This window comes from Andrena cerasifolii, chromosome 12 (assembly GCF_050908995.1).
Source record: "Andrena cerasifolii isolate SP2316 chromosome 12, iyAndCera1_principal, whole genome shotgun sequence".
In the NCBI taxonomy this organism is placed as follows: Eukaryota; Metazoa; Arthropoda; class Insecta; order Hymenoptera; family Andrenidae; genus Andrena; species Andrena cerasifolii.
This window is the reverse complement of record NC_135129.1, coordinates 10,869,513-10,893,783: the sequence shown is the minus strand read 5'-3', so window position 1 is coordinate 10,893,783 and position 24,271 is coordinate 10,869,513. Positions and strand designations below refer to the sequence as shown.

Below are 24,271 nucleotides of genomic sequence, written 5' to 3'. Positions count from 1 at the left end.
ATGTTACATATTTATGTATTTTCTACACCTCTTAAGAAATTGGTTCGTCTGTTCAATGACATCATATTCGTAAGTATAACAATTCCATATTCTAGTTACCAAATTGTACCTACATTCATTAAATTATGATGTACAATTACGTCGCTACTTGTCAAGCAAATGATAGTGATCCTCTAGGTAGTGATCGGAAAATGTGTCCTAGAGGATCACTAGCAAATGACTGCCACCTCTGCTTGCAACTGTAAGATTCATGCTTGCACCGAAATTCAATTGGAATTTAATTATTCATAAAAGACAATTGGTTGTGTTTAATGACGCAGTCTCTGAATTGTCGAGGTTGCATTTGATTTATTGCGCCATTTCAAACTCAAGAACGGGAAATTCAATGTACTCTCAAGTTCATAAGCATAAAGTAACTTTTTTTTTATTTTAAACATAGTTCTTTACAATGAATAAGATGCATCCGTTACATTACAATGCGACAATAGGCCAACACTTTTATCTATCATTGGGTTCGCTGTGTAAATTATAGTTGAAGCGGTTTCTGATATATATAGGTTTCAAAAAAATATCAAAATATATATAGGAATAGACGTACGTGCCTATTTCCTTCTCAAGTTAATAGTATTATATCCAAGGAGAATATAAAAAGGCAATAATTGAATTTGCAGTTGCTATTATTGTCTCTGTTATATCATGAAGGAAACACGTTGTATACCAAAGTAGTGGTGTAGGGGAGAAGAGAGAGAGAGGAGAGAAAGAGAGAGAGAGAGAGAGAGGGAACATGTGATTCGAAGCGTATCGTCGCCTAATCTATCTATCTATTATAGTCAAGATTCAAAGGCACCAACGTGCAAGTCCAAGTATCGAATTCTTAAATTCAAGATTCGACCAACGGGGTAGTCGATGGTCAATAATACAAGCAGCTTCAGTACACGTTCCGTATCGTCGACTTCTGTCACAGAGAATTCGATTCTCGGACTCTCCGTGCCTTTCGAATCTTGAAATTAATTCATCTCGGTTCGCGTAAAGTTCCATCTCCGATATTAGTTGAGATATAGTTTTTCTGTTTCGCATAATTCCGTACGTACTTGCGTGTTATATCTGTTTGCGCACGCTGGATCAACGGAACGCTTACATCGGAATGTTTAAATTAAAGATACACAAACAGCTTGAGAGTTAAGTCGAAGACCGTGTTTGCTTGAATCATCGTAGTACGATGCATCGGAACGTAGCGATAGTTGCGGTTGCATAATATATACGTATGCATATATAATTTGTGTACCTTGATATGCATGTATGATGTACTGCGCGGCGCGGTGTGTGTCGCTCCCCGTGTATATGTGTATACGGTATACATGTATGCACGTGCGCGTATCCAAATAGATCTATACAAGTATAAAGTATTTTGTAATCGGGCATTAGAACCGCACGCGCGATCGCGTTATCAAACCATTCTATGTATATAGAATTGTTCGGAAGTTCTCGTTTTGTACGCGTGATTGGAGCTGAAAGTGAACAGTTCCCAGCATGAGATACGGATTAAGCCACATAAACATCTGTCCATTAACCTACTTTTTTTTTCTTCTTTGTTATAGGATTACAAGAAACGTTCATATTTATTGTCTTTATATAGGCTATTCTGACCCTTGAGCATTTACCATTGGCACAGAATCGTACAGCAGCGAGTACGCGCCGGGAGATAAGCGGCGCCCCTTTCCTTAATTAATTAATTAAACCTTCGATTGGTTAAGCGTTAACAAACGATTCTACGAATCGTATCGTCGACAGTCCGTTACCTAAAACGATCACTAGCAAGTTCTGCAGCAAAATATAGCCACGACGTACATCCGTGTCGCCAACAGAATTCAGTCGAATCGCGCGTATTTAGTTGCGACAGATGGTTACGGCGTAACGTTCAAAATTCGCGGGCAACCTATCGAGCGCTCAAGGGTCGAAAGTTGGATCGCTCGTACGCATAATCGATATGTACGTGATGTTCGAATGCGAGGAGACAGGAGACGTCACGACGCGTGAGCAGTGCGTTTTCGTCTTTCTTGCAGAATTGAACTTTTAAATAAAAATCTCTTTTATCGCGCACTGTTATATACGCGCTCTGTCCAACGAGATTGCGCACACGGTAAAGTGTGAAATCGAAATCGCATCTGCGTCGATTGCACGTACGGGCTACAAAAATATCTCTTAAGAGTAATTATTGTCATTCGTACAGTTCCGTTGATTATGCATTATAGTCTCTTAATTCAAGTATATATATATATATATATGTATGTCGTGTGCGCGCGCGCGCGTGTGTGTGTGTATTGTCAAAATCTTCAAAATATTAGTCTTTCTATTTTATTGTCCAAGTTCCAGAGAGAGAGGGAGAGAGAGAGAGAGAGACGGAGAAAACCAGGGCATGTCGTGTAATTTCGGGGGATATTTACGCCATTGCGAGTACCGCGATCCCGATATTCCAACTTTGATTGTCCGTTACAGCTCGGTTCGAACGTTTCAACTATAAAAGCGTTGAGGCGAGACTCCAAGCTAAAGAAAGGCATCCTGAATGACACGTGGAAATGTAATTGATGGTGATCGATTCGATAAACAGCCACCTCTATAAGCTCCAACGAATATCAACACGACAGGTATCGAATATTATTATATTATCCCGATATGGAATCGCGAGTATCTGATCTCAATAACGCGAAAGCTTTCGTCACGTAGAAGCGATGCAAGAATATCGACCGAGTCTTTTTTAAAAAGTACTCATCAAAGCGGAGGAAATCTTTTCAAATTAGAAGCCGACGTCCTTCAGTGCTTTCCAAAAGCTGGACAAGTATTCCCAGCATTATCTATAAACAGCAGCGTGGTGTTCAGGTGCAATGGTCCGTTATCGGTGTGGTACAATTAAGAATGGCACAGTTCTCCATAAAAATTAAAGACAAAAATGTAACAACACTTGATTTCTCACGAAGAATCGCCCTCCTCCCCCCACCCCTTCCCATTTCTTTCGGACAACACAGATAACGAACCCGCTTTGCGTCATTTGAAATAAATCAGAGCTTGCTTCTTCCGTATTGCAATTGACTCGGTCCCCATAAACAATACCGGCTCTAATTCTCCTCAATGTTGCAGGTGGAGTATCATGAAACGAACAAGCAGAGAACCGCGTGTGGCTCGATAACTGTTAAAAAAAATCAGACGTTCCGTTCTGTTCCCCCCTGCCGTTGCATCGCCCCGCGTTTTCTCCGCTCAGCAGTGCCAAGCGATGCGTTTAAAGTTATCATTGACATGATCGAAAATAGCGTTGTTAACCTTACACGTCTGGAAGTTACTCTCTCTCTCTTTCTCTCTCTATATATATATATACCTATACGGGTGTGCTGCACCGACAGGCCCCAACTGAAGCGCCTGACGCGACGAACATGTGCAACGTTCGGGCGAACGGATTTAAGAAAATATACCATTTGCGGTGTTCCGTCGTCTGGATCGTCTCTCCACCCCCCCCCCCCCGATCATCCCCGTTCGTTATTGACTTCTCGCTTCGTAGGACGTCAGCCGTGAAATTAGGGGGACTGAGAGCCCCTGGCTCCGTCTGATGCGTGGCCAACGGAAACCACTCCAGCTAAGCGCGGTGGAAACGGATCGGACGACTGAACGAGAAATCTGGGGTCTCGGGCGAGCGCGGCGCTCGCCCCCGCTTCGAAACCGATTCACGCGGATTCCGGGATGGGGAGGGGGGGGGGGGGCAGATAGATACCGTGAAGAGCCATCCTGCCGTGTGCGGACATACCAGAGGGCACGCAGTACAGCAATGTTCGGCGCCTCCTTCCGGTACGCGAGACGTAGAGAGCTGTCCGTGGAGGGTATTTTAACGCAACGTGTACTCCCGGGGCTGAGGTCCGCTCCTCTGAAAGAGAACAATACGTGTTTCTTCTTCTGCGTTAGCTTCTCGCACCCGCCTCTTCGGACAGAGCTACTTAGTCGCACACGATCGTGTGTGACTCCATCGCTTATTAATGACGACCCCTTAATCTAGTAGGTACTTTAAAAGCTGCGCGCACGGTTGGGCTTACAGGATTAGGTCAGGTCACGCGAGCAATCCGCATTGAGAAATGCGCTAGCACCGGTTACAACCCCCGACTTACCGACCAGGCTTGACCAATATTCGGCATGTTCGGCGAGTATCGTTCTTGGTTAAACTCGTACTTCATTTTCGTCGGCTTCGAGAATTGCTTCCGAGACTGCATGTTTGATTGAAAGTCGTCGTCGTCGTCGTCGTCGGTAGTATCCCCGAAGGCAGCCTTCTCTGCGATTTCGTCTGCCTTGTGCAGTTCCTAAAAGATGGAGTAAGAAGCATAGAATAATCGTGGACAAGGATGTGACGCTCCTTCCGTTTCGCGTTCCGGTTAATTTAAGGGGCCATGCCCTTGGTTTGGGCAGGCGAAAGAGAACGTGATTTTCCGGAATTTTTGTGGAAAATTCAGGAAATATTGCTGAATTCTATCGGTAATTTTGTTGTAGGAAAATATTAAATAGGGCAGAAGATTCTGTTAATATATTAGAGTTTACCCGATTTTTCACAAAAATGATTTCAGACAAAATGGCGGCCGTTTAATGCAAAATCATGATTTTTCGATGTCTGAATTGTTAGTTTTTCTTTAATTTAAAAAAGAGTTTTCATAAAAAAAATCGTTCACGCACCGGGTAAAATCATATATATTAACAGGATCTTCTTCGCTCACCGCTCAAAAAGTAGCTCCCAGGGGAGTGGCTGTTATTCGTTGATTTCTTAAATATTTTGCTATAACAAAATCACCGAGAGTTGCCGAACTCTATGTACTCTTTAAAATAAGCAAATAGTTGCAAAAAATATAAGTTAGATTTTCCACAAAAAATTCCCGAAAATCACGTTCCTTTTCGCCGGCCAACCAACCAACCACGGGTAATTCGCGTCTGTTTGAAAAGTTGGACAGTTCAAGTATAGGTATATATTGATAAACGATTTGGACAGTTCTCTGCTCAACTAGAGTATTAATGGCATTTTATAAAGCAGCGATGCCCCGATGGGCGGTCCGAGGACGCAAGCATCCATAGCATTTCTACGAACCGCCCGGAAGGGGGTGCATGAATCCAACGAAGCGGCGGGCATGCAACGGATAGGGAAAACTCTAGTAGTGTGCGTGTAGGCTCGTACCCTTAAGGTAAAGTTCCACCGCGCGTGGCTCGCCAACTCGCCGAATCTGGACGAGCCAAGCTGACTCGACGAGCCATGCGCCGTGGAACTGCACCTTTAGGGCCTAAGGGCACACTGCTAGGGTTTTCCCTATCCGTTGTATGCCCGCCGATCCATTGGCTTCGAGCACCCCCTTCCGCGCGGTTCGTAGAAAACGCTATGGATGCTCGCGTCCTCGGACCACCCATCGGGACATCGCTGATCTAAAGGAAAGCCGTGTCACGAAGAGAGAGAGAGAGAGAGAGAGAGAGAGAGAGAGAGAGAGAGAGAAAGAGAGAAAGAGAGAAAGACCAGCGTTACTCATGACAATGATCTGTGTTTGTTAACCTGCAGCTCGCGGAGGCGCTCGGCGCGCATCAGGTTCCTCAAGTCCTGAAACCTGCCAGCCTGAGGAACTTGGGACAAAAGAGGAGGAGAACCGCCGCCCATTGTGCGGTAGCTGGACGGGCGTCGCCTCTGCGATGGCGGGTAAGCGTTAATAGTCCCGTAATAAGGCGGTATCTTGTCGAAGGACCGCGGCGAGTGTCGCATCCCGTTTCTGAATCTGCTCCCGGCTGGCGCCTTGTGCACCATCTTTCCATAAATCGGGGGACCCCCGGCGCGGTTGCGAGCTTTTACTGGGGGGTAGCTTCCTGTGAACGCAACATCGTTTGAGGAAAAGAAATCTAAACGAAAGATAAAAAAGACAGTCTCATTACCATAGGCCATTGCAAAATCATGCCTATCGGGGTGTACTAATTTTTTTTTTTATTAGCCTGTGTTCGCCAAGCATTACTATACTACTTAGCCGCGAACCTCGATAACTCGATCGACCTCTATTGGACGAAAATTTTCTTCATTCCCTTCCGCCCCGCTGTTAACGAGCACCGCTCTACAACTCGAAATAAAACACCCTTAACTTAAACTAACGTTTTGCATGTTTCATTATGCATTTCACCTCTACGGCTCGAATTACAAAAGGCACTCGAACCTCTACAAGTAAAAGTTTACTTCTACATGCGTACTACGGCGGAGCGGAAAATTTAAATTTGATAGTTGTCTTTTGATTAACCAAACACAACTGTAAAAAAATTTTGGAAAAATATTCGTGTCTGCAGGTTCCTTTTTCTCCTAAAAATGATTATATGATTATATTATGCTTAACAGCTTTTGCTTTAACAGCATTGTTTGTTGAACCCCTCCCCCCTCTCTCTCTCTCTCTCTCACTCTCTCTCTCTAAGTACTCGAACACTCGATTTGACCGGAACCTCTATAATTTAAAGATTTCAATCCCCATCCCTTCAGATTCGAGTTATCGAGGTTCTCCCCTCCCCCCCGCGGAATGCAATAAGACGCCCAAGGTAAGCAGATTCTTCTAGTGGAAACCCTGCTCTAGAACGTAATTTCCCCCAGCGAAATACAAACTTTTACAATTTTTGGGTACTTGTCTGGTACCCACGGTGTATCCGTGTCGTCTCGTCTCGTCTCGGGTGGCGCGTCAAGTAGTATGCGAAGGAAGGAAAAGAAACTTGTCAAAACTCAGTGTTAATACGGTGCTCCCTTAACCCTTCGGGTCCATACGATAAACGCAATACCTGTTCTAGGCCTCGGGAAGCTTTATAATGAATTTCAACCTTTTCGAGGTGGTCGGGGAGTACGACGAAGAAGCCTCTGGACAGTTTGTTTGCTAACGAACCAACAGATCTCTTAAGCGTCTTATTACATACAGTTACTACAGGATTCTCTAACAGAGCCTATCTCGCTTACGGAATTAAAACTACAAGAATCGACTCGCGGGCACTAGAAGAGCTGCTTCCTACATAGAAACAAAACCGTTCCAGCGCGGGATCGATGGGACGAATTTGATGAATTATCAACGATACCGTTCGCGGTATCACTGCGCAGCCGATGACGGTATCGGCTGTGCAACAGCCTCTTGCGAACTCGAAACTTTATACTCGATCATCTGCACACGCCAACTTCTCGCGCGAACGTCAAATCAAAGAGCTTTCTCAGCGGCGGGTGGGAGCCGTGCGGTGTATAGGAGGTAGTCACCGATAATTGGATTATCTTGCCCCAAGCGCTCGTACAAACTGCACGTACTGGAGTAGAGTCATTAATTAACGGAGCGAAGGGTGCACTCTCGCAGCGATATTCTCTGCAAACTTAATCATATAGGTACCTATAGCAGCAGGTACGTGTCGTCGTTGAATTTCCGACGCAAATTCTGCTAGTTTCCATGCGGAGCAGTGTGGGGAATATTTTAAACAAACAAAATGATAGTAGAATGCCAAAGTTATTTCTGATCAAAGGAAGAGAACGCGAAATACCGCCCCACTCGCTTGGAATAAATTCACCCCAACTACGCTAATTCTTTCGCCATCGAACGCTCCAACGTTTCCTCTGCAGTCTCGCGTAGGTTGGCTGTGCTACTACTGGTTCCCCTAGCTACGGGCACGCGGTGGGTATCAGAGTACGTGGAACAGGTGTCTCCTCGTTGGCCGATGTCTTACCTTGGCGGTTTAGTTGCTGCTTGGGGCGCTCAAAGTACGATTTCCACAGGTTGAACGTGAATGGATCGGGGTAAAGGGAGTAGTATCCGGTGGTGGCGACGGCGGCGGCCTTAGTTGCTCTGCTCTGCCGTTTCGTGTACCTCCACACCGCCTTCAATTCCTTGCATGTCGGCTCGTTCTGGTCCGGGGGTCGCTTCTCGGAGATGTCGCCGCCGCCGCCGCCGGTGTTCCCCGACTGCGCCGAGATCGGATCGCCGATGTATCGTATACCGGCCACCACCAGCGGGCTGCTCGAATACGCCAACACGAAAGCGGTCCACACGGCTACGGTACGCATTTTCTGGGGGGCGGGAGGGTTGCAAACAGAAGGAAACGCAAGGATCAGCGTCACTTTCAGCCCATCCCCTCTTTTCGCCCTCGGCTGGCGGGGCCTGGGTCTCTTGAGACACCCAAACGAAACAGCAGTAGCGAGTGACAAAGTGTAACGGTAAGAAAAAGAATATAGTAAATCGAAGAAACGAATGATACGAACTAAAATCTAGCGGGACTGTTACAGTGAGGGTCCAGTCGCTCGAATCCTCCACCATCCGAGGGCTAATTAATTGGGGATCAGGTCTCGTAATGCAGGTAACGCGAATTTGTGAAAGTGCAAATATTGGTAAATATTGTATCGTAGGTACTATTGCGAGATGAGAAGAAGACCGACTACCCGCAAGCTGAAATGTCACAGGGGCAAGGGGAATCGCCCGCTCGCTCCACCCTATCCTCTCCAAGAAATCCTACTTTTAGGTTCTTAGCGGCTCTCCATATCCGTGGGCTGTCGTGATTTGTTTCGTTCGCGTTCTGCGTTACGCGGCGGACCTTGTTGCGAGTAATTGGGTGGAGCGAGCGGACAATTCCCCTGGCCCTGTGACATTTCAGCTTGTGGGTAGTCGGTCTTCTTCTCATCTGGCAATAGTACTTGGAAGAGTATTCAGACTTGTACGATGTAAGGCAGTCTAGCGAGACTTTGAATGGTAAAGATTTGGGGACCTGTTCTTTGGCCTTGCTACGTATAAGGAAAGCCGTGTGCCGAGGTAGTAGTAGACGTGTAAAGGAGAGAAAGGGTCGTTATGTATTGGACTATGAATGGAAGCTGCTCGAAGGAGGAATAGTTTGCAATTTGCCCGTTACAGTTTACGGGTCCTCTAACGGCTCTATGCATTCGCGTTTCTAAAACAACACCGATTACTATACTCGCTTGATCCTCTGGGAATCGATCGGACCCACAGGTATTCCCATAAATTCATTGGTTAATCAATCATGACTTTATTTTCGTACCCCGGAGCAACGCAAAACGCCAATTACCCTCGACCCTCCTCGTGTCGCGGAATTTCAATGAGCCATCTGAGTACACCTCCGCGTTCGATTAATTCGATCGCCCGTAGACACGCCAATTATAGCAACGAATTATACTTCCTATGATTCTTGCATGCCGAGGAGTTCACGCGGTTGGTCCAACTATCGAGCCGTCGATACTAATTGAAAATCCTTCCGTTGGACAACTTTCTTCGCAACTTTCTTTCCTCGTCGAATGCCTAGTTTATCGCGAGTATAGAGATATTTTCATCGCGACTAAATGGACGAGGTAGAAGCTGGTTGCGCGTTCGAGGGGTACAGGCTTCTCCTAGAAATGAAACTTGTTGCCGACGCAGGGGATCAGACGCGAGTCTCGTCGAAACTTTGTACAACCCCCTCCCTCCTCGACATCAAAGTTGAAAAACGATCTTAGCGTTTGAAAATTTCTGAGGGCGCAGCTTTTTAGAGACCCTTACGAGCCATTCTCATTGGTTCGATTACATTGAATCTTCACAATGGATACCGGGGCAACGATCTCGTTGAATGCCACTATTCAACATAATTCATCCCTGCTTTGTCTTTTCGTTCTGTTGCGCGTACCTCCATCTCCTGCACGCCGACTGATGCGTACAATATATACGTGTACAGTCGATTGTCCGAGACAATGCGAACAACTAAAGCGAATTCTCGTTGCAGGGAGACAAAGGGCCATTCATTATTTACCTTTACTTCCAACGAGATACGCAGATTCACAGGTGAATTAATCCCGCCGTTTACGATTCTCATGCTTCCGTCATTTTAGATTTATCGGCTCCTGCTTAATAATACCCGTGGCATCTGCCGGAACTGTATGCCGCGGAAGATCCCTCTCCGGATTTATCGATCGGAAATTGCCCACATTCGAGCGATTAATTATATTTCATGGACTCGTCGTTCCTAGCCGCGGGATCCTCTGCCGTACTTTCCGACAGTTATTACTTAAAAATACGAACAGAGTCGAAACGGGATAATCTCCGCGATCGCTTGAAACAGGTAAGGACGGAAGGATGATAAGATCGTCGGAACGGGAAATCAATGATTATGCGACAGCGTGTACGCGCATCGTACCGCCACTAATGGCTCGTAGATCCAGTATCTACCACCTAGGTACGTTCGTTTCGCGCAGCGCGAAATTAAAAGCAGCGGAAACATCGAACAGTGGAGCACATTAATTAAAGCGATAACGTTCTTAACATTATTACATCTCCACAAGCGCCCCAACTAAGCGATCTTTCTTCTTAACTTTCAGCGCACGCAGCAAGCATTAAACCAGAAGGAATCATAGAATTGTTTTTTTTAATCAAGAAGATCAAAGAAACAAGCAATCACCCGCACCGTTCAGCTCACCCTCCCCCTTCAAGCAGCATTAACACAGCTGTTCCACCGAATTCTCTCCCGAGCTGCCTTGCTGCACCGCGGAAATTTGTTGTTCGGATGTTAAACAGAAGGTTGGCAGAAGGCTCGCCTCTCTGCACGCTCTGCACAGGTATATCTGAAAGAGGAGGGACTGCCTCTCGCTTAAAGCTAAGACGACGCGGAGGGTGTACCTTCTACGGACGCGCGGCTGTGCGCCAAGTGAAAATCGGCGCCGAGGTGCGGAGTCTCTGTTCGCTCTGTACGTTGACCGCGATGATAATCGGGGAAGCAGCGAGCCGATGACAGCCAGAGTGGTGTATGAATGGAGCCCAGCGGACACGTACGGGGGGGTGGCCAGCACGGAGAGGCGAGCAGAGCGGATCGGCGAGGGTGCCAAGGAAGGAAGGAAGGAAGGAGGTCAAGAGTGGAAGAGCGAGGCGGTAGCTGATGAATGAACGAGAGTCGGATTCACTAACCTGTCACAGTCCACGCAGTCCGGAAACCGAGGAGCAACTGAGAGAGAGCTGCGCGCGCTATCACCGAGCCGACGACTATTCGCCTTCCTTTCCACACCCGCCTCCAGAGCACCACCCCTGCGCTTTCCTCCCTCTCCACCCTATCGACTATTCCCTCTCCACCCCTCCCCCAGTTCTTCGGCACTGGGACGCGGTCCTTCTCCTTCAGGACCAGCTCCTCTTGGCGCCGCCGCGCGGTCCTCCCCCTCGCCCCTCTGTAAGGCTTCCCATTTTCCTGCCCTCACCCACGTTTTCACGGCCTCCGCGTTTCTGCGATCCACCCTCGCCCCTCGAGGGCCAGCTTCCTCGATCCGCTGGCCAAAAGTCAACTCCGAGGCTCGCCAGGGCGCTAAACGTGTCGTATGTTTCTGTCGCTTCTGTCTGTTAGAGACTCAGCCTGCGGACTCGTTGATAGCAGTGTGCAGGGCTGGTTTCTGGCTACTTTTGTATTTCGTTCAGGGGGCGTGGAACGCTCGTGCCCCTCTAGTCGGATCTACGGCGCTACGGCGCACCCCATTGATGCTGGAGTTGTGTTAAAAGTGCTCCCATCATTGGACAGGGACAGTGTAGCAGTAGTAGTAGTACCCGTTTACGTCAATGGCTAGGGTCGATACATTCAGTACCGCGAACTCGATAATATTGTCACAGCGGGACAGGCCAATTTCGCCGCGTAATGCCGAGCTCGTTCGTTCCGGCTCCCCGTGCTCCGGTGTCCTTTGCATTCAGTGTCGATGTCTTTTTACAGCAATGCGTTGCTCTTCTCTCTGTACTCGATTAGCTGTCTAGCCGAAGAACACGCTGGGATTTCTCTTGAGTACTACTTCTGCTCCGAGGGATTTTTTTTCTCCTCGGAAGTAGAAGTTGGATTCGAAGAAACCGCGGGGGCGCGTGTCGTCGTAGTTCGTGGCTTCTGTATTACAGGCTTTTATTAATCTTCCCTGAGAGAACAGCGTAAACTTTCGGGGGAAGGGAAAAACAGAAAGAGTTGGCTCGTGTTAATGCTGGAGATACCTATCAATGATGGCTATCCCCGTGTGTTATAGGTAAAAGGTGCACAGGCATAATAGAGGGGGGGTGACAGAGCACGAGCAAGCTCCGGCTCGGTTCCGTTCTGCCTGCGCAACAAGTTTGCTCTCTCTGTTTCTCTCTCTCTCTCTGTTTCTCTGTCTCTCTCTCTCTCTCTCTCTCTCTCTCTCTCTCTCTCTCTCTCTCTCTCTCTCTGGGAATTTTAATCCTTGTAGCCCGCGCTCGGAACTTGATTGACAAATTGTTGTGTCACCGTCTCGAACACCCGCTTTGTTGGAGATCAATGTCAACCCACCCCCCCTTACCCTGGCCAAAGTGAGTGAACAGAAAAAGGGGTATGTCTAAACACTCGCGATAAATTCTAATCCCCTAATTAGTAAATCAGCATTGACTTTTTGAAAGATGGACAGTTAACAATCATATATGAAGGATAAAGGGAAAAAGCGAGGAATGTCCATTTTTTGTTGGTGGCAACTGGGACTACAGAACTATCGAGTCAAAAAGGGTGATAAAGTTCAAATGCCCCCCGGTAAGATAACGCGAAAGTTTTGGTTAAAACCAAGTAAAATGTCCACGCTGCGCTGCAACAAAACACTTATATAATTCGCTCTTGATAAATCTGTTTAATTGTGACATTTCTTGTTTTTGCTCTTACCTCCTTCATAGGCTCCGTAGAGCGCTGTCTGACCAATGCAGGACCAGATCTCCTTAAGCTTCCCCCAGTTGCAGTACTCCAGCTTCGAACGATATATGCGCTCTTTCTCTCCAATACACGCGTACTGCCTCGCACTTTCTGTTACAGTCGCGCGTGGTCTACACACCTGCCCTCCCCCACGCACACAACACACCACCACATCTGGCCACAGAATCGTGACTGTCCAAACAACAAAGGGACCTATAGAAACCTAAAGTAATCAGAATCAATGGACTAATCAGGGCAGCCTCCTCGCCACCGGTAAGACACCTTTTTAAACAGCGCACAGTGGGGAAATTTCGCGATTTTATGGCCAAAACCACAGAAATAAATTTTTCATTTCGACAAAATAAATGCAAATGCCAATTGAAGAACTAACATGAGTATCAAATGCCACCAATTTCACTTTTCAAGTTGCTTCAAACACTTATATTGCGTTATCCAAAGATCTGAAAATAATTTCAAGGCATGGATTGAATTCCTGGTGGTGCGTAAGATATATTTTTGTCCTCAAAATAATTGTGTTTCGGTTTTTAATGCGTAGTTTATACAATTTTTAAAGTAGTGTTTTAGAAATAACCTTTTCATAGAAGAATCAATTTTCAATACATAAAATAGTTATCAATCCCATAATATCCTGCAATGATTTTCATTCCTATTTTACGTTCGACTATTTTCATTCTATAAATGCAATTATTAATTGCTAATAGTTCCTAATCTTGTAATTGTATGCATTTGTTTACGACATAACTGTGACCGAGACTGGTTCACGTGTTATACATTACAAACCTTTTTATTCTTTTTTAAACGATTTTATTCAGCTTCGATCCTCCGTTTTATTGTTTGTATTATGTAGCAGAGGCATGCTCTAACAAAGAAAAAAGTGCATAAATGTGAATAATAAAAGAATCTTTATCGTTCGTAATTTTTGTAAGTGCTGCTTTTCGGATAATTTAGTTTCTCATACATTAGAACGTAAGAGTGCCGAATTTTATATATTAAAAATAAGTTTTCAGGTTTTGGCCACGAAAATGGATATAGTTCTTCGATTGACATTTGTATTAAATTTGTAAAAATTCAAAAATTTCATTTCTGTAGTTTTGGCCATAAAATCGCAAAGTTTCCCCACTGTGCAGCGATCAAATACTCCAAAACGAAAGGTTCATTCAGCAAACGCTTTGCCAGCGATTGAGAAGCTTAAAATCGATAGAAACGATCAGCAGAATCCACGCAACGTCGACGTCGACGGATACGACCGGTCTCGGTCCACCAATAATACGTGGAATATGTGTGTGTTTAGGGGGGTGAGCCCCATATAGTACAAAAACATTTGGGGCAAAGTGATTCTCTCTGAATTTGCGCGCATAATCGGGGTAAAACACCCCTTCCTCCCTCCCTCTCCCTCGCTTGCCACCCACGGAATTCCGGCAAAGGGGCTGCCGCCCCTTTGCCCTCTTTACCCCCCTCGTTTTTCAAGGCCCCTCCCCATCCGCTCACCCCCGTGTGCCGCAGCAGTGCGGCTGCTGAATGACCGAAGGTGGGGGTAACTCATCTCCTCTGAACCACCCACGCAATCAATAGCAGCCTTGCTGCTTCTACTGAATGGACTCTGCCTCCCCCTCCCCCTCCGTCCGCCCCGAGCCAGTTTCCATCCCCTCTCACCCACCCTCGTCACTCTATCGATTACTACGCCCTTGCCGTGGCGATCCCGCGGGGGGGCCGCTCTATCGACCCCCGTCCCCGCCTTGTCTATTACACACAGTTCATTCATAAATCTTTGCTGCTTTTCGTACGGGTATGGAACCGTTTTACACCTCTCTCTCCCCTCCCCCGATCCAATCCGTTAGCCACGGTTTTGGTTTGGTTAAATCGACGGCTACGCGTCCGTTTATTATACCCCATCATCGGCTTCTTCATTCGGATACCTACCCATGAATGCGAGATTCTTTGATAACGGCCAAGCACGTGCGCGAGTTGCGAGGAATTCTCACAGTGTGGCATAGCGCGCGTTCAGAATTTCAATTTCGTCGTTAACGTGCTCGTTTAACGAACACAAGGCATGGGATCTACATATTTTAGTGACTTGTCTTTTCGATTCCATTTTCCAATTCTCTCTCTCTCTCTCTCTCTCTCTCTCTCTCTCTCTATCCATCTATCTATCTATCTATCTGTGTCGGATAAACTTAAAAACAGAGCTGTCGTTTATACGTATTGTGTTATATTGCGACTTTTATCGCCCTTTCTCGGTAGTCGGGTTCAAAATGATTCTCTATGCGCGAAGATCAGAGAGAACGTTTTATTCGATCTCCTGTGACAAAGGGTGAGGAGGATAGCTGGGCTGTTGACCGATCTGGCCATTCGTCCTGTACGCGTTCACTTCGATAATTGGATTGCAGCATCATTTCACTGCGCAGAGTGAGGTGATGAAAGGGGGCTTCAGTAGCAGCGCTCGTTAGACGTTAGCGAGGAGCTGGTAAGGGTTACGTCTGGGATATTTGAAATTCGTAGCTGACGTCACTCGGTAATTCGATCGGTGCTTCGGAGTGGATCCAAGTGATGTATGAAAAGTACGTAACAAATTAAGATTCGTACTTGAAATCAATACGACGACGCGAGATTTATCAGATCGAGCCGCGTTTTAAGGATTTTGTAGCTAAGTATAAGGCGCCGGAAACGGGATGTAAGTCTGTAGAGGGTAATAAGAGCGCAGACACGTAAATAGTTGATAAATTTCTTTATTACATTTCTGTTAAATACTGTACATTATTCGATTAGCTTTAAATGCTTGAATATGTGTACGAATTAATTGCTAGTAAGCGCACTAGACGTCTAGGAGTTATCAGAAGCTACGAATAGTGTGAGACACGTTTTAAACTACCTGTAGACTTTAGGTGGTGCTCTCTCTCCCTCCCTCTCTCTCTCTCTCCCTCTCCTTCTCCTTCTCCCTCTCCCTCTCCCTGGCTAAATTCACACTATCACTTACACATGGAACTTGATTCATTATTACCGACGTTATAACGTCATTATAAAATGTGTACGTGATACAGTATGTAAATATAATGTATCCGGACGCTTACGCTCTATTTGTCATACGATATTGAAACTCTTATATTGTACCTAAAACCGAAATTCTATTCGTAGAGAGAGAGAGAGAGAGACAGAGAGAGAGGGGGAGGGAGAGAGAGAGTTGCCTGTCGAACATCGATACGAAAACGCTTCGTATTCCGACGTTTAGACCCCGGTACGATTTCTCTTTTAGAAACTATACTTTTGATTTGAATAGGTCGATCGTGATTAATGGTGAGTTTATTTAATAATACGCATCGGCGCGCTCGGTAATGTTGCATGCTCGCTGCCTGGGAACAACATTCATCTCGTGGTTTCAATTTAATTAACTATAATGCACAAGAATTACGCGTAACACGTCGTGTTTAACGTTTACGTTAGTAGAACACCAATATTACACCAATCTTTATGACCTGCGTATCGGGTGTACTTTAAAAGAGACATAAAAAAGACGTGATTTGTATAATAGCTTGGTCCTTAGCCGCTGGTGGAAGATCATCTTTCGCTGCTCCAGTAACTCTTACCGATAACCTCTAGAAACATACATTCACCGTACGAATACAGCTATGGTCGTTTATCAAATTACAAACATTAAGGGGGGGATGAATGATTGCGCCTTGTTGGGGCGAAAAATAGGTAATTCTTTGTGGATCTTGACAAGTTAATTTGAGGTTTGGCAGGCTCTATTCGATTGTGTCTGGAACTATTGTTCTGCATATTTTTGTGCGACAGTGAAAAAGAAAAGATGGCAGATACGCACAAAGAGAGAGAGAGAGAGAGAGAGAGAGAGAGAGAGAGAGAGAATTGAAAACGTACTCAGGTGGTCCTGGCGTTAACGGCAAGTACTACTCTGCATAGGGGTTACACGAAACACAAAAGGGAAAAGAGTAATCCTTAATCCATATGAATGTGGCAGATCCTTGGCAGTAGTAGATGAATTAAGAAAAATAAAAAAATGTTAAAATGGCAGCCTTTTGAAGAAGATGAAGCGCAGCGCCCTGATTTGAGTCTGAAAAAAGTTTTGCTCCAAAATCGGGAACACTTCTTCGAAATAATGAAAGGAACGGTGTAACAAATACGGGGATACATCTACTACTGCCACAGATCTGCCACATTCAAATGGATTAAGGATTACTTTTTTCCTTGTTGCGTGTTCGGATGACCCTTATGCAGAGTAGTACTCTGCCGTCAACGCCTAGACCACCCGATTTTTCTTCGACCGTCTCTCTCTCTCTCTCGGTATCTGCCATATTTTTTTTCCACTGTCGCACAAAAATATTCAGAACAATAGTTCAAGATACAAATTAATTCGTCGAACCATTTTTATACAAAAAAATCATAAAAAATTACCTATTTTTCGGCCCAACAAGGCGCATCCCCCCCTCTTTAAGCTCGTCTTCTACGAGTAATTTTATAGAGCGGAGCCGCGCTGTTGTTATAATACCTGTACGATTGCTGACAGGGCTACGACTTTTAGAGTAACTCCTACTGTAGCTTCTGCGGTTCCCGCGACCATTGTACTCCCTACTGTAGCTTCGACTTCTGCTTCTTGAATAACTACGATCCTTTCCGTTGCGGCCTCCTCCTCCTCCCCCTCGAGACCGCCATCGATTTCTTCCACCTGCACAAGCATTCGAGCGCGTATTAGACACAGCGGATTAGTTGGTTGGTTCGCCCACGACGATGGCGAATGATAGCTAATGCGTACTCTACCTCTGTGCCTTCCGTATCCACCGCCACTTTTACCATCAGCCAGTTCTAATAGCTTCGGGTTTATAACTTGATTCGCTTCTTTCAATACCTGAATCAGGTCGTTGGCCTTATTGGAATTATTCGGTGTGAAAAAGGTATACGCCGTGCCGGTTTTCTGTCGGCGACCTGTTCGGCCAATTCGATGGACATAATCCTCCGAACAGGAGGGATAGTCAAAATTGATGACAAACTTGACGTCTTCAACGTCTGAAATAAAGCACATGTATTAGCTGTTGGCATTCGGATGTATCCATCTCGAGGATAGACATCATCGGTTAAGATAGTAGTAGTAGTAGTAGTAGTAGTAGTAGTAATAGTAGTAGTAGTAGTAGTAGTAGTAGTAGTAGTATGGCAAGGTGTATATAAAATATTATATTAAATATCAATCACGTATTTTTTAAATTAAACGTATGTGTTAATACGCTCTCCAAAAAGGTACCGCTATTAAAGAGCAGCCTACAACACTATTCAGCTAGAAATGTTTGGTAATGCGTGTCTGTATGGATGGCAATATTGTATATGGTCTAAAGCAAAACTCGTGAACGCAAAGAGAGTGTCGGACTTTGGAAAAATGAGAATCTCACGGCGACTATTTAGTATGCATCTGCTTGTAAACTATCTCTGATCTCGTGAAATTTCAACAACAACAGCAACAACATCTCTGTGACATTTAAATGGAAATCATAAAAGTCGAGAAACAATGAAACGGAAATCTATTTATTTAGAGAGCGTCTTGACTAAAGTATATAAGCACTGAAATAAAGATAAATTCTCGCGCAGAAACAATCCTGGTTCCCGGTTTTCTAACAAAATTGGTCACAACACACTTTTTATCGTAACTTTATACAGGAAACTTTACTTTTGATTGCTTTGTCGCGACAGACGTTACGCCGCGCTCGAGTAAATAACGCGGGAAAGAATAAGTAAAAGATTTAAGGGAAATGAAACCAGAATTATTGATATACATAAAACCTTACTTGATGTGATTGTAGTTGGTATAATGTAAATATGTAGTGAGATACAGTTATCGCGTAAAGGATGTAAAAGGATAAAGGAAACGTGAATTCGAGTGGAGATCAAAGTGATACATGTGTATGTATATAGATACACACATACATACACATACAGTGTCTGGCAAAATGTGGGGTCTGTTCGAAGAGTTGGAGTGTTCTTGAGCCTTAAAGGCGAGAGAGAGAGAGAGAGCTCTTGCCAATGATTTCGGGTGACCCCGCTGCTGCTACTATAGTCATCGGCAACCTAGACTGGACCTCTTAAACATTAATGTTATACATCTTATAGCGGGTGAAAGTAGAATCTAGAAGCACGTGTATGTAAACTATTGCACGCTGATCAAAGTTGCCGAGCAATGATCACGTTAAAAAAATATTAAGAATCAACTTATTCTCGGCTCAGGAATTTCCTCGGCATCTCCTCGGAACACCACATTTTACGGAACACCTTGCTAGATATGTATATATAAAAAGTGCACATAATACAGAATCTCCTAGAGAATGCATCTCAACTATATGCACACACCTTGTTTAAATCTGAGATGTTTCTTGATCGACTAACGAAAACATTGCGCGATACTTTACGAAGGAGAGATTCGATTCAGTGACTCAGATAGAGAGAGAGAGAGACATTCATTAAAGCGAACAGTGTCGACGAAGAGAGCTGCTGTCTTCTAAACTAACGATTATGCAGCACGCGGAATATAAACCAAACCAGAGCTTTCGCTGGATCAAGAAACCAACCGAGATGTTGGCGAAGGGCAATGGTAGGTACAGCCAAAGTACCTCTGTTCTAGGCGACTCTGAGTATGTATGTATGTGTGTGTATATATATATATATGTAGCGATTAATTTAAGATTACTGTTATACTAAAATTAGGCAGTTGGGTGAGTGTCGCTAGCAACGTACGGGCAGGGCCTGGCTGTTTGCGCTCGCTCCAGCTACAGCCTCCGCCATTCTGTTGCTACAGGGCACACACTAGAGGCTCTGGCATCAGCTACCATGCCACCGCCTCATCGGACCGTTGCTGGGTCTGATTAGCTTGAGCGGCCAGCCAGCGTAGGGGATTCTATTCTGGCAACAACGACTTGGCCAGCCCAGATGGCGTACAGCGTAGCGTAGAACTGATATCCCCAGTATGTAGGAGGTAAAGTAGTAGTAGATCATCCCGATCATTGGCCCGGACTGGCCCTTCACGGAATTGACGTATAGAGGCACGCGTCGCAGCCAGCGCAGACAATGCAAACCAGTGCACCACCAAACACAAACAGGCGGCGGGCACCCCCAATTTGCTTTGCATTACCCGGCGTGGGCCTGCGCGCAATGTGCCTCTGCAATACAAACAAAGATCCAACCGCGTTAGGCATATATGTTTACCCCACACTGTCTTCCTGTGTTCAATATGAATTTTTGTATTACAGTTTTGCTTTTTTTTTTTTGTCTTCTGAACTATCTTTAGCTGAATTCTGACGACCTTGTTAAGTCGAGCTCGTGGGAAAGTATACGTTTCAATCATCTCTTATAAAACTCGGCAAGCGCATAACCCCAGTTTAACCGGTTGAACCTTCAACCTTAATTCTCAGAATCGCGTCGGAACGGTTGACGAACTTTACTCGCAAACGTAAGCAATGCATAAATGCTCTTATCTGTATTCCACACGAAAGCGTTCGTCGCTTCTCTGATTGGAACAACAAGAATGAAAAAAAAAAAGAAACATAAGAGAAGACCTGACGCTAGGACTCGAATTTAAAGTTTTGCTTGTTACATCTAGATTTCGTTCGTGACTTTTGTTCAAATGGATATATTCTTTTTTTTCCAGCTTCGGAAATTTATAGCTATAGTGCTTGCCGATCGCATTCAAGTCTGAATTCAGATTTGTATGATTCTCATTCTGATGTATTATGATTTAAAGACTATTATCTTTTGCAAAAAGTGAGGAAGCAAAGAAACACAAATATTAGAGATGCTGAATGAACCACGTTATGCATTTAAAAAATTGCATATCTTTAACGTACAACATACTATGAGAAATTATTTACTTTTGTAAAACAATTGTGTCTTGTGAACTACTTTGAACTCCTGAAAGGTGTTTCCGTTTAGTAGTAGTAGTAGTAGTAGTAGTAGTAGCAGTGGTGTTAGTAGTAGTAGTAGTTGTAGTAGTAGTAGTATTCAGAGATTATCTAGTATACCGCATACTACTACTACCACTACTACTACAACTACCACCACTACTTATCGTTATACCCGAATGAAATTTTTAACGAATACCGCCACACTATTCGGTATAAATACTATGTAAAATATCAAGTGTGTTAAAAAGTAGATAGTTCTCTCGATATTATGCAATTATTACACCTGCTCGCCTTTCTTTTCGTAAACAATCACCACATATACCCTTCTGGCGCATAAAGTGGTCCAAGTATCGATCAATGCGTATACAATGAAACCCTGTTTTGACTAAACATATCGCTAATCTTCGGTACACACGCACACACTCTGTACGATTATACAGAAACTTATACAGTGTACAAAAGTAGAAATAGTTAAAATACGTGTGTTTACGTTACAAACGACACTATACCGAAAGTCCATGATTCCGTTCGATCATCGTACCTGAAACTAATGTTTCGTCAAAACAAGATGTTTCACGTACGTTGCAGTAATTATTAAGCTCGATCAAGACTGGTAGATGATAACGTGATTCAGAGTAGTTGGTTCTCCTTACACCAATGATGAAATCAGATCAATGACGCTTAAACTTTAAACTTTTACTATACTTTAAGATAACAGTCTCTTACTTACCAAGACCACGAGCGGCAACATCCGTTGCGACAAGAATCGGCGCTTTCCCTGATCTAAAATCTGAAAATTGAGCAGAGAGTTAATTCCCATTATTCTGCGATATATATCTTGAATCTGCTACTACAACTACTGCTACTATGAGCGACGCGATACCATACCTTGTAAAACCCAATCCCTTTCTTGTTGCGTCTTGTCGCCATGAATACAGACGGCTGGCCAACCATCCCTCTTCATTTTTCTAGTTATTTCGTCTACTCTGCGCTTTGTCTCGATAAACACTATGGTTTTATTCTCGCTCTCTGCCATTATCTCTTTCAAAAGTGTACTTAATCTATAAGCACACAAGCAATGGTAAATCTAAAGTACAGAATCGAATTCGTCAGGCCCTATCCTAGGATACACTCTGCAGCCGTGTTTCTCGGCCAAGAATTCTCACTTTTCCTCGACAGGAACTACGACTAGCCACACATACTCACTTGTTCTCTTTCTCGTAATCCTGACACACGTCGATGATCTGTAATATATTATGATTCGCAGCCAGCTGTAGGGACCCGACGTTAATTTGAGCATAATCCTTCAAGAAATCTTCGGCTAAATTTTTTACTTCCTTGGGCCACGTAGCGGACCACATTAACGTCTGCCTGTCCGGTCTAATTTGCTCGATAATTTTCCTAATTTGGGGCTCGAATCCCATGTCTAACATTCTGTCCGCTTCATCCAGCACCAAATAGGTGCACCTCTTTAAATTCGTGCGACCCGATTCGAGAAAGTCCAATAGTCTACCAGGCGTAGCTATAACTATCTCCACACCCCCGTCCAAGTCTCTGGCCTGTGCACCTTTTGGCGCTCCGCCGTACAGGCAAGTGTTTCTAATCCCCGAAGAGTGGCCAAAGTCGTCGGCGACTTGCTGAATTTGCTGCGCTAGCTCTCGAGTAGGAGCTAACACTAGCGCGATTGGTCCATCTTTCCGACCCAATTTAGGCTGACTGTTTATGTGAACGATCGCGGGCAATATGTAGGACAATGTTTTCCCAGAACCAGTCGACGCGATTCCAACCATGTCCCTTCCGCTTAAAGCGATGGGCCAACCTTGTGCCTGTATCGATGTAGGTTCGGTGAAACCTTGTCGCCTGAAAATCACACACACACACATTAAAACACAATAGTGAGAGTTCTGAATCATACTAATTCAGAATATTCTTAAACGAGAATCTTTATACAACGCGTTGGATCAAAGTTTCAGTTCATATTATTTCATCTACTCTCTCTCTATCTCTCTCTCTCTCTCTGTTTGTAACCCAGACTCGCCTTGAAGGCAACTATCTCTCGAATAATACTTACTTAATTTCTTTTAAAACATAATCGGGGAAACCTGTTTCTTCGAACGCGAATACAGGATTAGGTATAGTCTTTCCTTTGAGAGTTATTTCTTTCTCGCTTCTGTATTGCTCGACCGTGCGTGGATCACGATTCTGAACTGCTTCATGCGGTATATAAAAGTCTTTTTTGAACGGCTCTAATCGACTCAGATCCCATCGAGGTTTCCTCAAATTTGCTCCAGGTTGTCCACGACTATTTCTGCCTCCTCCTCGGTCTCGACCCCCGCCACCGCCACCGCCCCAAGCTCTTCTATCTCTTGGTGATCTACTGCGAGATCTGGTGCGAGACCTGCGTCTCCTATCTCTGTCGCGACTACGACTGGAATAAATTACAGTGGAATTTTATTATTATAGTATCGAGAATCCTCCTTCCGGCAAAATAACACAGATAGATTCTAATCTATAGCAGCGATATCTGTATTACGAAATTCAGTTCTGCTCAACAGACGCGTATAGGTAAAAAAATATTCTTTGCCGAAGCTACTACACATTGTATTGTTTCGTTGTACACAAGTTACACAGAGCTCTCCACACACACACCCCCATTGAGCTTGAGAGATCGGGTTAGGTGCGGAAGGTTATGTGAAATCAGTTATAAAATGATCCGGGTACGAGTCTATTGGGGATCTTTCTCTCTCCCTCTAAAAATATGGTTTTATTTCGATATAATTGGTTTCGTGTGTTCCACATAATCGAAGCAACAAGTGACGAATTGATGGTATTCCCTCCGAGCGCGTGTGATGTGTCTACCTCGAAGACTGGACATATTGGTAACACAACAGCAGACATTTTCGCGCGTCTATAATCTATATACACACGCATGGTTGCTTACCTCCTGTAGCGACCCATCTTCAATCGTCCTTTGTGGCTTCACTTTTCTTTCCCTACAATGCTGCTAGTGTGCAAATGCCAACAGTTAATCGAGTAGAAACGAACCGCGATCTGTACCGCGTCGTTAATACCCAGTTGCGAACCCGAAAAATTCGACCAAGAGACGCGAATGAAAGCGACTTCCACCACACCACCACCACCACCACCACAAACGACACAATTGCAAGAAGGAGCGAAGCTGTCGCAAAGTTTTTAACGCATGCGCAGCGATCAATAAAAATCATGTGCCCTCGATACCTGCACCCTGCGCACTATCGCGGAAACTACAAAAATTTAAATAATACCAATCGAGCTTCCCTACTTCGAAACTGCCATAATTTCGATACTCCGATCCGTCATTCCGAAAGCTTACGCATATACATAGCCAAAAGGTATAAAATGTATTCTCTTATTTTAATACAAATTTAATTCCACAAAATGTCTGTCGGTAAAGCAACGCTGTATTCCATTATTCAAATTCGTCAAGTTTGAACGCATCGACGTAATGAATCGCGCGAGTCAAGACAGTCACATGCTAATTCCCTTGTATCTTCGATTCGTAGACTCTGTATATTAATATAGATAAGTAGCTTTCCTAACGGCACGCAAGACTTATTTGTACCCAATGTTCAAAGCTATTAGGATTACAAAAGATTTTTAATCTGCACAAATCTCGGTTACATTGGCAGCCCTCT

The 24,271-nt window shown here is 44.6% G+C and overlaps 2 protein-coding genes across 8 annotated transcripts; both read right to left on the bottom strand.

The window, feature by feature from the left end:
- Positions 1 to 402: 402 nt before the first annotated feature.
- LOC143375021 (uncharacterized) lies at positions 403 to 11,123 on the bottom strand. 5 transcript variants are annotated; one of them, XR_013086789.1, is made up of 5 exons: positions 7,729 to 8,194; positions 5,564 to 5,901; positions 4,149 to 4,337; positions 3,371 to 3,910; positions 403 to 3,336 (listed from the first exon to the last, which is right to left on the bottom strand). XR_013086789.1 is itself a non-coding variant. In XM_076823714.1 (5 exons), exons 2-5 carry the CDS (start codon positions 8,063 to 8,065, stop codon positions 3,872 to 3,874), a joined length of 903 nt encoding a protein of 300 aa, XP_076679829.1. In that variant the 5' UTR covers positions 8,066 to 8,068; positions 10,938 to 11,123; the 3' UTR covers positions 403 to 3,871. The 5 variants fall into 5 exon arrangements, 3 of the variants coding, with proteins under 3 accessions (XP_076679829.1, XP_076679828.1, XP_076679830.1); XR_013086790.1 differs by having other exon boundaries at positions 403 to 1,508; positions 3,465 to 3,910; XM_076823714.1 differs by adding an exon at positions 10,938 to 11,123 and having other exon boundaries at positions 403 to 3,910; positions 7,729 to 8,068.
- Positions 11,124 to 15,415: 4,292 nt separating this feature from the next.
- On the bottom strand, positions 15,416 to 23,759 carry LOC143375597 (putative ATP-dependent RNA helicase DDX17). Of its 3 annotated transcripts, XM_076824901.1 has the most exons (8): positions 23,539 to 23,756; positions 22,669 to 23,025; positions 21,804 to 22,457; positions 21,486 to 21,658; positions 21,328 to 21,387; positions 17,476 to 17,721; positions 17,207 to 17,383; positions 15,416 to 16,295 (listed from the first exon to the last, which is right to left on the bottom strand). In XM_076824901.1, the coding sequence occupies exons 1-8, from the start codon at positions 23,553 to 23,555 to the stop codon at positions 16,258 to 16,260; spliced, it is 1,722 nt and encodes a 573-aa protein (XP_076681016.1). In that variant the 5' UTR covers positions 23,556 to 23,756; the 3' UTR covers positions 15,416 to 16,257. The 3 variants fall into 3 exon arrangements, 2 of the variants coding, with proteins under 2 accessions (XP_076681016.1, XP_076681017.1); XR_013086940.1 differs by lacking the exons at positions 15,416 to 16,295; positions 17,207 to 17,383 and adding an exon at positions 19,435 to 19,856 and having other exon boundaries at positions 17,579 to 17,721; positions 23,539 to 23,758; XM_076824902.1 differs by lacking the exons at positions 15,416 to 16,295; positions 17,207 to 17,383; positions 17,476 to 17,721 and adding an exon at positions 19,933 to 20,203 and having other exon boundaries at positions 23,539 to 23,759.
- Between the last annotated feature and the right edge of the window lie 512 nt (positions 23,760 to 24,271).

Coding starts and splice junctions, on each gene's coding strand:
- LOC143375021 (XM_076823714.1), bottom strand. CDS start 8,065: ATGCGTACCGTAGCCGTGTGGACCGCTTTCGTGTTGGCGTATTCGAGC. Junction 4,338..5,563: donor AGCGCCTCCGCGAGCTGCAG/GTTAACAAACAC, acceptor TCCATCTTTTAG/GAACTGCACAAGGCAGACGA. Junction 3,911..4,148: donor ATATTGGTCAAGCCTGGTCG/GTAAGTCGGGGG, acceptor GTTCTCTTTCAG/AGGAGCGGACCTCAGCCCCG.
- LOC143375597 (XM_076824901.1), bottom strand. Junction 21,659..21,803: donor GATTACGAGAAAGAGAACAA/GTGAGTATGTGT, acceptor GTGTGCTTATAG/ATTAAGTACACTTTTGAAAG. Junction 16,296..17,206: donor CCCTGTCAGCAATCGTACAG/GTATTATAACAA, acceptor GTATGTTTCTAG/AGGTTATCGGTAAGAGTTAC.